The sequence below is a fragment of the Caretta caretta genome, chromosome 2 (assembly GCF_965140235.1).
Source record: "Caretta caretta isolate rCarCar2 chromosome 2, rCarCar1.hap1, whole genome shotgun sequence".
In the NCBI taxonomy this organism is placed as follows: Eukaryota; Metazoa; Chordata; order Testudines; family Cheloniidae; genus Caretta; species Caretta caretta.
This window is the reverse complement of record NC_134207.1, coordinates 48,281,072-48,296,918: the sequence shown is the minus strand read 5'-3', so window position 1 is coordinate 48,296,918 and position 15,847 is coordinate 48,281,072. Positions and strand designations below refer to the sequence as shown.

The 15,847-nt window shown below is 38.4% G+C and overlaps 1 protein-coding gene across 1 annotated transcript in view; it reads left to right on the top strand.

Annotated features, from left to right (window-relative positions):
* CNBD1 (cyclic nucleotide binding domain containing 1) overlaps window positions 1–15,847 on the top strand; it is a 401,361-nt gene that overhangs the window by 203,888 nt on the left and 181,626 nt on the right. Inside the window, exons 9-10 of the mRNA XM_048837242.2 lie at window positions 6,567–6,676; window positions 8,634–8,784. Coding sequence (XP_048693199.2) covers window positions 6,567–6,676; window positions 8,634–8,784 — 261 coding nt within the window. The remainder of the gene's footprint in view (window positions 1–6,566; window positions 6,677–8,633; window positions 8,785–15,847) is intronic.

Sequence of the window (15,847 nt, the reverse complement as noted above, 5' to 3'; positions counted from 1 at the left end):
AATCTCATATGTCAACGTGGCAGTCTGCAGTGACAGCCGGTACAAAGAAGACAATTCTGAGTCAGGCTTGATCAAAATGCCTAACCCCATGTAGGAGTAAAGGGCTTTTGTCCCCCAGGATTTGCCCCCCAATACGCAGCATTTATAGTTTTGTTCCCCTTTCAATCTCTCTGGTCACACGATTACAGACATGAAAGTTGCGATATTACAACTGAAAAACTTCAAAACCAGACTCCAGCGAGAAACTGTTGAATTGGAATTCATTTGCAAATTGGATACTAATAACTTAGGCTTGAATAGAGACTGGGAGTGGCTAAGTCATTATGCAAGGTAACCTATTTCCCCTTGTTTTTTCCTACCCCCACCCCCACCCCCTCAGACGTTCTTGTTAAACCCTGGATTTGTGCTGGAGATGGCCCACCTTGATTATCATACACATTGTAAGGAGAGTGATCACTTTAGATAAGCTATTACCAGCAGGAGAGTGGGGTGGGGGGAGAGAAAACCTTTTGTAGTGGTAAACACCCATTTTTTCATGGTTTGTGTGTATAAAATATCTTCTGTACTTTCCACAGTATGCATCTGATGAAGTGAGCTGTAGCTCACGAAAGCTTATGCTCAAATAAATTGGTTAGTCTCTAAGGTGCCACAAGTACTCCTTTTCTTTTTTCTATAGCTGGCGAGCATCTGAAAAAATAAGCCAATATACCCTAAATGCTGCATAAAGGAAGGAATAAGTTTCCATATGTCACCTATATTCCTTTTTTTTCTTTAAATACACTGAAACATCAGACACACTCTGCAGATGTTTCTCTGGTTTTGGTCTTAGGGTTATATAACCTTATCTCAATCAACTGATGTCCACTCAATAATTTAAAATGCTACTGATTAGCCAATATTATTTATAATGCAAAACTATTTTGGGTCACCCAACCCTGTCTCAGCCAATAGGACAGTATTTGTCAAGCCAAGGATTCAGTCAATGATATAAAATGAATGGTAATGAGAGTTTCATAGTACCTTGATCCATCACTTTTTTGTTTATGCTACTTACAGGGTTTACTTTTTCTTTTTCTTTTATAGTCTTCCTTCCCTTCCCCCATTTTAAAGCACATTGGTTGTTATGGAAACATTTGTCATTGGCATGGGTTAAGCTTAGTCACAGCCACTTGGCAGAATAAAGTCAGATTATGTAATAGTTGAACATTTATACAAAGGTTTTGGAAATATAAGAGTTTTTATGATGGCTATACCTGTGTGGGTTTGCATATGTACATATATATACACAATTCACGGAGATGTGGTATAAAGATTTTATCGGTATGAGTTTGTAATGGCCATATTACTCGAGTTTCAGGAACTTATGAGTGAGTTGTCTAGGTCATCCCAAAAGAGAATCCTTAAAAGCCTTTATAGCACATCACACTGATGTGGGTTCTGTAAATGTCATATATTTTGCAGAAAATCCATATGAGAAATGTCTTAGAGACTTTAAAAAAAATACAGGGTCTGTATTGACTGTAAAGAATTAGAAGATTTGACTCATAGGCCCTTTTATACCCCCAAAGGAATGCCCCCAAATGGACACTTATGCCCGTGCAGATGTTAGACTCACAAACCAGGGTGTTTATCCAGGAACATTTTGTTAATGTTAATGTACATTTGTAAGAATCAAAGCTGATACAGCCCAGTACTGGAGTGTTGCAAGGAGCTTAAAACCCCTCAGCAAATACACCCTGCTCACCAGAGATCTGCTGCAGACTGTTGCAAGATAGACTATTTATTTATTTGTATTATGGTAGTGCCTTTGAACTCCAATCATAGATCAGGACCCCATTGTGCTAGATACTGTAGAAACACAGCATGAAAAGAGCTTACAGTTCAAATTTAAAGAGACAGAGGGGTGAAAATACAGCTGTATTATTTTACTCAGTTCTGCATAAAACAAACACGTCAGGGGGAGAACTAATAGGCTGTATTTATACTAAAATGTACATAATCACTTTTGAGAACTACAATGCATTCTATTAATTTCAGTTGAGCTCTTTTCATTCACATATCTTTGCAAGCTTGTAGTCAAGAAAATGGCAAGTTTGTAAAGAACTAGCTTTTTCATGGTCTTCTAATTTTGTGGGTACTGTATCTGTTACCTTGCTTATTTCTTCTGTAATGCTCTGAAACAGGAAATGTTTTTCACCAGGGTTTGCTTGTCGCATCAAACTTCCTGTCATCTAAGTCTTGTTTCTCTGCTTTGGGATGAACTGACTAGGTTGATTTTTTTTTTTATTTACCAAATAATGGCATATCCTCAATCCTTTCTGATATTCCTCTTTAAGATGACTGCTAGATGGAGTGCTAACTGAGGAGTTTAGACATTCAGACCACATTTTCCCTCTACCTATTCCCCATAATGCTTCTTGAGCCTGGAATAGTATAAATGACAGCAGTAAAAATATTCAATTTGAGTGTATTCTGGTTAGAATTTTGTGAACATCTTTATGGCAGGGAATGTGTCTTATTACGTTTATTACACACCAAGGATAAATTTCACCCCTGTGTATCTTTCACAAACTTAAGCGAGACTTAACTGATGCTTAAGCCTTGTGTGAAGGCTTTGTGAAGATCCCCACACTCAACTTATGGGGTAACATACATGATGTATAATAACATAACAGAGGAGCAATTGCTCATTTTAGATGAGCACAGATTAAGTAAATTAAGCCAAGCATGAATGAAATTTCAGAAGGCTGATTTACTATAAAAAGCTGGTTTCAGAGTAACAGCCATGTTAAAAGCAACTCATATTGGGTGTGCCCTTAATGAAGAAGCAAAATTGAGGAAGATCTGGCTTTTAGTAAACCCTGTGCAATTTCATTAAATGAGTAAAAAAGGTAGAAAAACAATATATTGATCACTAACGCAATTAAAAAAAATTGCACAGCTTGAATTCATAATACATGAATCATGCATTTCATGCATGAATTATGCATGAAAATTGCATCATGTGTTTAGCAGTAAGTCCATGTTTCAGAGACAGTTACATAGGGTCAAATCTTGTTCCCTGTGCTTGGCCCAAGTAAATTGCTCATGAGGGCTTCCACTGAGGCTGTGGAATGGGGATGGAATCTTCCACGCAGGCCACAAGCTGCGGGGAAGAAATGTCAAGGCTGCAGTAGCCTATGCAACTGCTGAGCCCTCCTAGATAGGGATTCTGGCTGTGGATTCATGACTATCATGATCTACCTCCCACTGACCCCAGCGGTCATCATCCCAGCTCCAGAGCTTTCCTGCATGCTAGGTGGGATGGAAATACCTAAGAACATAGAACCATGATGCATAGGAGTGAAGACCTCTTGCACAAGCTGTACACCACACAGCCAAAATGCTGTCCTTCTGCACCAGTTGTGAGGATCCCCTCAAAAGATCAGAAATCGATAAATGTAAATTGTGTGAATGCAAATAGGCATATTAAAAGAAAATCCTTTAAGACTTCATTAAAAATCTGGCCTTGACTACAGACTGGCTAAATGCCCAGGCAGATGGTGACGTATAAAATTACACCATGAACAGCTACAGCTGAAAATGTGCTATTTCCTAGGTAACTATAAATGTGAACATGAAGATAAATACAATAAACAAGAATATTTAATCATAGATCTACAAAATCGCCTCTAGCTTTAACTGAAAAATGTGTGCAGTTATTTTTCTGCCAGTCTTTTTGCCAGAAAACCAATAACTGTGTTTTACAAAACTTCACCCAAGATTGTAGTCTTATTGTTCCATCTCAGGTTGGGAAAAAACTAAGAGAGATTGTCAGGTTCCATTTGGAATTAATGAGTGGGATTTCCAGAAGTGCCTCAGTGATTTAGGAGCAGCATGACTTAAGGATGTTATGGATCTACTTAGCACCCAACAGTTGCACTTAAATTGTTCTTTCTAATGATAAAGAATCATTTCTGGTTTGAGAGAGATCTAATGGGTAATAAACCAGGACACATTTTAATTGCCTTCATTGTATATGAGATGTGAATTAATATTGGGAATCTTTGCTCGTGGTTGGCCTTGATGAATGATAGATGGACAATGATCCAACAGAACATCCCAGGCTTCCCTCTCAAGTGAGTTTTCTCTCAGATGTTGTGGTCTGGTCAGTTTTTTTCTTCAATTAATTAGGCTCTTGAGTCATAAAGACAGGTTTCAGAGTAACAGCCGTGCTAGTCTGTATTCGCAAAAAGAAAAGGAGTACTTGTGGCACCTTAGAGACTAACCAATTTATTTGAGCATAAGCTTTTGTGAGCTACAGCTCACTTCATCGGATGCATACTGATGAAGTGAGCTGTAGCTCACGAAAGCTTATGCTCAAATAAATTGGTTAGTCTCTAAGGTGCCACTAGTACGCCTTTTCTTTTTGAGTCATAAAGGTTGGTCATCAGGTATTGCACCAGCCAGTCTCTCAGCTATGAGTGGTTGGTTGGTCCCATACCAGAAAAATCTTATCTCTGACTCTTCAGGAATTAACAAATTCTGTCTCTAGGTATATTAAAATTCTCTTTTGCTCCGAACAGTTATTGAGTGAGATTAGGAAATTTACTAGCTATCCTAATGAGTTCTATAATCAATAAATCACAGACTGGTTGTTTTCTGTCTCACTTTCACAGCTTTTCTCCAAAACTTCTAAAATGTAGGCCTAATTCTTATCGTTGATGCAGACTTTCTCTTTCTTTCAATTTGTACATTATGGCATTTTACAGACACTTTGCTTCTGCTTCTTTCTTGCTTGCTTTGAGTCTTTTCTGTCTGATTACATTTTCCTGTCTCTTTTCTGATGTTTCTCTTGATGTTTCTCATGGAACTTGCTTTCTCTGCTGATTACATGAGTTATTTTTTCCACGCTGTTTGCCGCAGCATTTTTCAGGTCCTTGGTGGAAATTACAGGTAGGATTTTCAGAAGTGCTGTGAATTGGCCTAACTCCCATTGAGCTCAGACACTGCTGAGTGGTTTTGAAAATCACACTCTACAAATGACTTCAGCATTTTTAGAAATTTCCTTCAGTTTCCCCCGAGCCATTTTCAGAAAAGATGCCATTGATGCATCTCTGGTCCACAGCTTGATTCCACTGACGAGCCAGGCAGCAGTTTCTTCTTTCATATTATTGGAGCCTCTGGGACATGTTTGCCAGTACACTTCAGCCACTCTGGTTATGCAGAGCAGCCATAAACCTGGCATAACTGGCTGCTTGCTTTGGGCTTACAGCTGCCTTGCATCACCAAGCAGCACAAGGGAGCAGGAACATATTGGCCATACATTTTTAAATCATATGTCTAATTTTGTTACTGGTTTTATTTCTTCCAGCCATGAGACAATGTGGATGCTGAGTGAAACTTAGTGGGCCAGCTGGTGTAAATTAGGGCAGCTTCATTGACTTAATTGGAACTCTGCCAATTTACACTAGTTCAGGATCTGGTCCAGACTGACTTGTCTGTGATATTGTAATCCCAGGGAGCCTCTCCTTTCGACAGCTGTTCAATCTGTCTGCATCATGTGCCTCCTTCACCACAGGTTCATTAGTATTGTAGTGATAAACATTGTAATTCTGGTGTCATTGTTTTCGTTAGTATGATATGTCAAGAAAGAATTCTTGCAGAACAGCAAATTTGTTTAATTAATTCTTCTCCCAAAAGCAAAACCATGGCTCCTTCCTTGCTGTGGAATCATAGAAAGTCTTCCAGAGTCGAGGGGAAAAGAGAGAGAAAGCACCAATAAAAAGGGAATTTAGAAACGTCTTGCGGCTCACTGGCCCGTGTCCTCAGCTGGTGTAATAAGGCATAGTTCCATTAACTTCAGTGGTACTATGCCAATTTAAGGCAGCCAAGGATCTGGCCCATTGTTCTTAGATAAGATGGTTTTAGGTAAAGTTGCTTGTCTGAGGAGTTGCAGTGGCAACTGCTGAGTTTCGCCCATGTCATTGTGCGTCATGGTGTGAAATATAGGAAATGTAAAAATGTCAGAATTCAAGATTTTCACATTCAGTTTAAATGGTCTGATTTCAAGGGGGAAAAACTATTAAATGTGTTGATGTAGTTATTTTGTTTTGTTGAAAAACATGACCATTTTTGTGGGAACATGGGTTTTCCTTTACTCAGAAATGCTCTTGTTTTTGAACAAAAGCCTCAACTAAAACTCTGAATATGACTTCACTCTTTTTTTTTTTGAGGGGGGAGGGTATGTCATTACTACAGTCTATTGATGTATTAATTCTATACTTAATTACTGCATGTTAAGGCCCTGGTACTGCAATCGACAATGTGTTGATGGATTGCTGTGCCCAAGCAAAGCCCCACTAACTTCCTTAGGGCTACACATATATGCAGCAGTCTGCCTGCACATTGTAAATTTCAGGACTGGTGTCTGATATTGGAGTAATGAACCATTTAACTTTTGAATACCACATAATAGACTGAATTAAAATTCATTCTTGCAATATGTCAAATTTTTGCAATATTATAAATGTTCTTTTACCAACAATTGTTGAGAGAATTTTCAGTTGTTGCTTCTCTTGTTGCAGTGCTTTTAAAAGGAGGAGAAATCAGTACATTTGTTGGATTTATTAAATCTGGATACTGTAATGTTTACAGAGAAACTGAGGCACTTGTGAAACTACCATTGGGGAAAATGGTAAGCTAATTTATGTCTTGGAAAATAAGCATTTCACTTGTTTCTTATGGTTTGTTTCTGCAAACCTTACTCTTATTGACAGGGAATTTCTAGTACAGTCCCCAGAGGGATCTGTTCTTGGCCTACATTTATTGAGTATCTTTATCAATGTTCTGGAAGAAAATGCAAAATCACTGCTGGTAAAATTTATAGATGAAAAAAGAATCAGTGGAGTGGGAAGTTATATTGCGGTCAGGCCAGTTGTATAGACTGACCTGGATCCCTTGGTAATATGGGCTTATTTGAACATATGTTTTAACACAACCAAATGCAAGGTCATACATCTAGGAAGAAAGAATGTAGGTTACACTTATATGTTGGAGGACTGCACCCTAGAATGCTGTGACTCTGAAAAGATCTTATGAATCATGGTAGATAACCAATTGAACATGACCTTCCAGTGTAATATTTTTGCTATCCTTGGATCCAGGGAATACTGAGTAGGAGAAGGGAGGTGATATTACTTATGTATATGGCATTTGACCATTACTGGAGTCCAGTTTCGGTGTCTAGACATCAAAAAGGATGTTGACAAAATGAAAAAGAGTTCAGAAAAGAGCTACAAGAATGATTTGAAGTCTGGAAAACATACCTTCTAGTGAGAGGATAAAGATGCTTGATCTATTTAATCTAAGAGATGGTTAAGAAGTAACTTGTTCACTGTCTACAAGTACAACATGGGGAAGAGATTTCTGATAGTTGATGGCTCTGTAATCAAGCAGAAAAAGGCAGAAAAAGATCTAATGGTTGGAAGTTGAAGTTAGGCAAATATAGAATAGAAGTAAGACACAGGAATGACTTATCTGGGGTTTGCGGGGACTCTATTACTTGAAGTCTTTCAATCAAGACTGGATATCTTTATAAAAGATATAGTATAGCTCAACCAGCAGATGTGGGCTTGCTGCAGAAATTACTGGGTGATGTTCTTTGCCCTGTGTTAGATAGAAGGTCAGACTAGATGATCATAAAGTGATTCCTTCTGGCCCTAATATCTGTGAATCTAATCACTAACTCAGTGGGACTATGTACATGAGTAAGAACAGTAATTGTTTGGGCTTTAAACACTACTCTAAATAGAAAGCAATAAATTAGCTCTTGCTGAAAGACAATATCAGTAATACAGCATTTTGGTATTTTGGGTACAAAGTAAGGTACTTTGGATCCAAAGGAGTAAGGTAGAAGCTGCAACTACCAAAAAAGGAAGGAGCTACTCAACATGAGTAAGGCTATGACGATTTGGCTAAAAAGCAAAACTGGCAAGATTTTAGTCAGTGACCATTTGTACTTTGCTTTGAGCAGGTCATGTGATTAAATTTTAGAGGAAAAATAAGAAAATAGATTACTTTCACTTATGCTTGAAATTTGGAACAAAATCAGCTTTTTGCATTTTCTCATGCTCTGATGCAGAAAAATAACTAGACTACTACATTTTCATAGAAAAGCATAATTGTGGACAGGCAAAATCATTTAAAATGGAACAGCCAAAGTTTCCACAAGCTATCATGAAATTAATGTTCACCATTGCTCTTGTCATTTGGGTAAACTGCAAATTCCATTTTAAGTTGCCAGTTTAGTGAATTGAAATATAGTCTACATATGTTTTTAGAGTGTAGTAGCTGTGTTGGTCCCAGGATATTAGAAACAGGGTGGGTGAGGTAATATCTTTTGTTGGACCAACTTCTGTGGGTGAAAGAGACACATTTTTGAACTTACACACGGCTCCTCTTTGGGTGACCTGAAGAAGAGCTCTGTGTAGCTTGTAATCTTGTCTCTTTCACCCACAGAATTTGGTCCAATAAAACTATTACCTCACCCAACTTATCTCTCCTATATTTTATTAAAAATGCTTATATAATGTATTAGTTCAGCTATGCTGTAATGTTATGTGGTACTGAACATATTAATGTTTCCCAACCAGGTTAAACAAATCCGACAGGTTCTTGTGGGTCAGCTCCATGAGCAACAGTCCTTTGGAGAAGTGAGCATTCTTCTTCAGACCCCTTTCACATGCAGAGTTGTAACAGCGACAGATGTTAAATTGGGCATAATTGATGCCAGTGCTATACTAGGTAAGTATTAATGGGTCCTTTATTTTCTTGGCATTTTATTATCATCAATCAATGATTCAAGCAATAATGGGTGAACCTCAAAAAGATTTGAATGTTTTTTAGTTCAGATATAAACATCCAAAATGTGGATGCCCATCCAAACCTTAAGTGAACCATTTAATTGAATTTCCCCCTCAATCCCTGCTTTGCCAAGATTTTTTGGTGACTGTCAACAGTCCATGCAAACTATGCAATATGCCTCCAGGCCTCTCACACTCAAAACATGCTCCAGGTTTCTTTTTTCTCCCCACAGATAACCCCCTTACTTTCTTTCATGGCGTTGGTCGGACTATATGACATCATATTCTTATCATATGACATCAAAGGCGGTGATTCTTTATGGAAATATGATAAACTATATAATAAAAATATGGCAATGGAAGAAAAGCCATCTGTTGATATTAAGAGAAGGGTATTTTAGTGCCCACATAATTCTTTAAAAGTGTTTCCTTTACTATTGCACTGATATCACTTGATATGATAGTTATTTTTTCTATACTAATTACGTCAGTTGATGCAGGACAAATGCACATTGGGCTGTTTTGTATAAAATCAACATTTCACACATGAAAGTGCTTGTTCCAAGCATATATTAAGCATATATTCGCCATCTGGCAGACTAAAACTCCAAAGAGGCAGTACAAGGATTTTAGCACTGCACAGATTTCAAATCTTAGTCCACATTAAGCTCACTTGAAACTATCCCCTGTAAAGACGTTGTCATGGTGTGCATAATTAGCTAAATATTCCCTAGGCTGCATTAAGTTTTTTGGACTATATTCTTTGTTTTACCACAACATGCTAAAGAATATGGTTTCTTTTAATTTCATGAACTGGGTTTTATGGGTGTTTTTGGGCATTTTAGCTGAACATCTGAAAACAAACCACAAAAGGTTAAAACAACTTTATTGCAATGATATGTTAACCATATGTGAATGTCTAATCAATAAGACTAATATTGAAGGGCATTTTTACTCTTAAAATGTGCTGGGTTTTTGGTATTTAGGCAGTAGGTGTATTGTGACTGCTGCTTATTACAATAATCATAATCACCGCACTCTTACTTACGCTCCTATCTTGTGCTCCCCAGTTTGTTCATTGTATGTACTTATGTTTTGCCTTATACTTAGATTGTAAGCTCTTTGGGGCTGGGACTGTCTTGTCATCACATATGTATTCAGTGCCCAGCAAAATGGGGCCCTGATACTTGATTAAGGCATTATCACAATACAAATAATAAATAAGAACAATGGGTTTGAAACAGAGTTTTGAGTGGGTCTGCCTATAATATTATAGATCATTTGTGAGTCTGAGTACTGACTCAGTAGCTTCTTTAGAGAATCTGAGTGTCCTCACAAATCTGCTGTCCAGTGAGGAACCCCTTAGGCACAAACAGGAAATGAGCCTTGATTTCATATCTCAGCATGCTCTGTGGGAAAAGCAGGTGATCGAGGCAGTTACTTCACTATGATTCACTTACTTAGAGTATGTCTACACAAGAGTGGTGCATGAACTACTCTAGCTGTGAGCTAGCTTGAATCCAGGTAGTGTGGGTAACAACAAAGCCAGTGCAGCGTAGTCTAACAGAAAGATGAGCTGGGTACATACCCAGGGCCCATGCTGGTCTTGCACTATCTGTACTGAAGCCTACGCTGTCCTGTCTTCATTGCTGTTGTTACCTGCACTACCTGGATTCAAGGTAGCTTGATGAGACTAACCCATGTAGCAGCTTTTGCTGTGTAGCCACGCACTTAGGATGAAACTCACGCCTCTGCAGAGGGCCAATTTAAGACCTATGCACCACTGAAGACTGACTTGAGTTCTCAGAACAGATCAAATGTGTTTGGATGTGAGATGTCTGTTCATTTTGACACACACACACAAATACATGGAGTCACTCAACTCTGCCAGTCCAAATATCACACCCATTTTGAACTAAAACCCAAATTAATGAGAGAAAAAGTAGTATTGACAGTCCCTGAATCTGTTGTGAGACCAGTAATTTGGAGAGTGCACTAAGGCCAATAGTCCATTCTCAGATTCTATGATCCAAAAAAGGCCTGAAACTCTTGTTTTCAACAAGAGGTAATATTTTACACTGGAGACGCTGTAACTGTTGCTACTCACGAGATAATAATTTTACAAATGGGCCCAATTCTTCTTTCAATTGTGCTGCTTTTACTACAGTGTAACTACATCATCTTCAACGGAGTCCATTCTAGTTTACTTCTGTTAAACTAGGAGAAGAATCAGGCCCATCGTGCTTAGTTTTTAAGTGTTAAGAACAAATCTTGCATTCGGACATTCATGATTTTACTGGGAGGTCTGTGCATGCATCTGAGAATATAACATGACCCTACAATTTTATTGGTTGTTTGGGTTCTCTGCTTTGCTTCTCTTCTGTGACCTTCCTACCAATTTTCCCCCTCTCTTCCTTTTTCTGGCCTGGCTTAGACATAGCAATATGTGTAAGGGACAATCTACAGGATGTTACAGATGACTGAGGTTTTAAACAGGTTGTTTTGCATCCTAATTTCAGAACTCTAAACAGATCAGCCCAAAATCATTGTGTTCTTCACATTTATAATGTATGAACCTCAAGAGGCTTGGTTCACATAAACAGCTGTAGCAGTTGTTCTATAATCTCACTGGATCTCACAAGCTATGTATGATTTGAGTCAAGTGTTTGGTTCTTGGATGGGAGATTCAAGGAACCTGTAGTTGCTGCAAGTGTTGTTCCTAATTTGATAGGTGGCACTGTTCCCTTGGAATCTGTACTGAATCAGTGTGTCAACAAAAACCTGCGAATAACTGTGCAGCTGGAGGTGCCATCTCATTACATAAAATAAGATGTGTCACCAAACTCCTGACCACTTGTGATTAGTAGAGATCCTAAGATAATTTTTGTAAGATGATGGTTGTTAACCCAGCGGCCCTGCCAAATTCCAGTGCAGGTAATTACATTCTGCCTGCTTAAATTCCCCTTGCAGATTCATTTGGAAACAGTTTTCTTTCTTCACTCCTTTTCCTAAATTACTGTTGTAAATCTCAGAGGTTGCTATATTTCAGTGATAGGTGAAGATAACCCTACAAATCCTTTATTTGTCCCATTGGCTGCCATGTGAGGGTACTAAATAAATGTATAAATTAATATGACAACTACCTTAGAAGTCAAAGCAAAAAAAAAAGAATTAGCAGAATTAATTAAATTAATTTAATTAATTAATTTAAAAAAGCAGAATTATCATCAATTATTATTCAATATGTTTATGATGAACCCATCAACATGAAATAGCAACATCTGGATGCTTTATCTGAATTTATCTGTATATCTTCAGTCAGGAAATTATGTGAAATCTTGCTAAACCAGTTTCTGGCAAGATTTCCAGTATTTCCTAGATTCAACAAGGACATACATACCCCAAGAATAGCCTTACTTGCAATATTTTGGTTTCATCCATTCTGGCCAAAGCCCAGCAAATACAAAAGTACATTGAACAAAAAATTAAAAATATTAATGAACATTTTCAAGGCTCAGTAAAGTTTCAGTTTGAAGTTTCTGCAAAGATTTGGGTCGCTTCTAACTTTCTCTGAGCTAATTCATCCATCTGAGTTTTCTTTTCTTTCAATGGAAATCTCAGTCTCCCAGCAAGGGTGATTTTTCAGATACTTCCTAAACAATACTTATTCCTTCACCCTATGCAAATTCATGGTTTGGTAAGTAGAAATGTTTGAGGATTTTAATAACAATATTATAAGAGATAAAAAGGAAAATGTTCTCCAACTTGTCATCACTGTAGCATCATCTAAATATCTATGGCCAGTTAGACTATCAAGTTTGAGAATTTAGGTATTGTAGATCCTTACAGAAGGTATGTCTAGCCGCAAGTGCAGTGTACTGCATTGTAGTTGTTAAGGTTCCTTCCCCACCCTGAACTCTAGGGTACAGATATGGGGACCTGCATGAAAGCCCCCTAAGCTTATTCTTACCAGCTTAGGTTAAAAACTTCCCCAGGGTACAAACTTTGCCTTGTCCTTGAACCGTATGCTGCCACCACCAAGCCTCTTACACAAAGACCAGGGAAAGAGCCCACTTGGAGATGTCTTCCCCTAAAATATCCCCCCAAGCTCTATACCCCCTTTCCTGGGGAAGGCTTGATAAGAATCCTCACCAATTTGTACACGTGAACACAGACCCAAACCCTTGTATCTTAAGAACAATGAAAAAGCAATCAGGTTCTTAAAAGAAGAACTTTAATTAAAGAAAAAGGAAAAGAAAAACCTCTGTAAAATGAGGAAGGGAAATAGCTTACAGAGTAGTCAGATTCAAAACACAGAGAATCCCTCTTGGAAAAACCTTAAGTTACAAAAAGACACAGAAACAGGAATATACATTCCATTCAGCACAACTTATTTTATCAGCCATTTAAACAAAACAGAATCTAACACATATCTAACTAGATTGCTTACTAACTCTTTACAGGAGTTCTGACCTGCATTCCTGCTCTGGTCCCAGCAAAAGCATTACACAGACAGAGAGGACCCTTCCCCCCACCCTCCAGCTTTGAAAATATCTTGTCTCCTCGTTGGTCATTTTGGTCAGGTGCCAGCGAGGTTATCTTAGCTTCTTAACCCTTTACAGGTGAAATGGTTTTTCCTCTTGCCAGGAGGGATTTAAAGGTGTTTACCCTTCCCTTTATATTTATGACAGCAGTGTACCCTTAGTCAGCTGACTTGGGCTCATGGGGCTTGGGCTGTGGGGCTAAAATTTGCAGTGTAGATGTTTGGGCTTGGGTAGGAGCCTGGGCTCTGATACCCTTCCCCTTTGCAGGGTCCCATAGCTTGAGCTTCAGCCCAATCCCAAATATCTATACTGAAACTTTATTGCCCCTCAGCCTGAAGCCTTGCAATCCCAAGTCAGCTGACCCAAGCCAGCCAAAGATGTTTCCTATCAGTGAAGACATACTCTTAGGCATCTAAAGTTGTATTAAAAGTGCCTACCTTTCAGCAGTCATTTGAAAATGTTGATCTCTCTGTCTGCCTGCTTTTTATATATATTTTCTCTGATTATCTAATATCTCCTGTTTATATCTATCACTTTCAATCATCATGACCAGCTATTTATCAAACAATGCATGGGCAAACTCTTGTTTGTTAATTGTTCATAGTTGTATGCTCTCATTTAATTATTCATTTAAAATTGACTCATGTTCTATTGCTAACCTGGTGAATATTCAGATGTATAAATAGCTGATATTGGAAAGCAAGAAACTGTGTAAGGATGACCATACATGACCATAACCCCCTGTCATTCTACATTATGGGAATACAAATCTATATTTAAACTTGTCATCACTTTTTAATTTCAGACATCATAGTTTCATGGCATGCCCCTTTAATATAATGTGAGCATACTGCTACACTAGTGGAAACAGTGCTGAATTTAAAGAATTGGAAAGCTATCATAACTGGAGCAGTGTCTGAAATACACAGGCAATATGCAGACTGAAGGAAATCGTGTAGTTAAGATGGTGACAATTGCAAGGGCAGTCAAAGTAAGACACTTTCATTGTGGCCTATAAAACAGAAGACTCCTTTGGATCCTTTGCAGATCCCTGAAGGGGCACATAACCCCCAAAAGTGTTAGAGATGAGGTAGAGCCATGGCCCAGTCCCCTCCTGTCGAGCATGTTGGGTGTTCTTGGAAGAGCAGGATGTACTAGCATACATGCACCATGTTGTGCACCAGAGAGCAGGCAGGATTGTGGTTCTCTAAAACTTAGCCTCTCTCAAACTCTTCCTGAGGCAGTATGACAGTCCCAGCTCAGGACTGTGTCCAAATGGCATATTTTGTTTTGCAGGTTTATGGAACTAGCTCAAAAGCTGAATGATTGTTAGCTCTATGGTTGACCAGGGTATCAGAGCTGGTCCTCCTGACAACTAGTGAGTCCCAGACAAGTGAAAATCCTAAATCCTATGAGTTCCTCTTATCAGAGAATACTAAATCCCAGATAAACCCTAATTCTGTTTTGTTCTACATTGCCACAATGGGTGTATCCATCCTTGCAGTAGGGCCTGATTCTTTTCCCATTTAAATTGATGGGATTTTTGGCATTGACTTCACTCAGAAGTGGGCTCAGGTCCCTAAAAGGTACCTTGAAAGTTGCATGAATAGAAGCAGTTGATAATCTCCTTTTGTGATGGTTACAGGTTCCTGCAAGCCAGTCAGCTCAAACACAATCTGGTCTTGGAACAAATCTCACATAGATATAGACGTGGCCAGACTTGCAGCTTGCTCTATCAGAGGATCATTAGCTTCTGCAGCAAGCTAGCAAGGAACAGGATGTTGCTTTGGTCTTTTCTTCAGCGTGCTGACCTGGACACAGAAGGTAAAGTCCTGGCCCCACTGAAGTCAGTGGAAGTTTTGCCATTGGCTTCAGTGGGGGCAATATTTCACTCAGAATCCTCAGCAGACACTATTGACATCAGTAGGTTCCTGGGACCAGAATGGTTGAATTCTCATTTGTAAAAAATAACAAGCCTTTAATCCGTGATTTAGAGAAGCAGGTTACCTTGAATTAACTAGCAGCCCCATCCGCTTGGTGTCATGTAAAGAGCTAAACGGTATATGTTAAAAATGAGTGTTTATTTGTCTAACAAAAAAGAATGATTTTTTCTTAAATCAAAGGTAACCATTTTTTTCTAGTTCTCATGTGTAATTTACAGAGGATTGAATGACAACTGTACAATCAATTTAATTTGTCTAATTATTACCAAAGGTCCCAGTGAAGTAATAAACAGGAAGCCTTTCCTTATGCTAATTTACGTGCTCCAGAAACTTCCAAGTTATGTGGTTTTATTTTAGTATATATTTATTGCAGCTTAGAGAGAATAAAAAGACCTGATGTAAAGTAATAAAGGTCTGGGATAAGAAACATTTATTAAAATGGAATACTGATGCATTATTTTTATATATAGGGCTCACCTTCCCCCAATTGTGGTAAATTATGTCAGATTAATGGCTT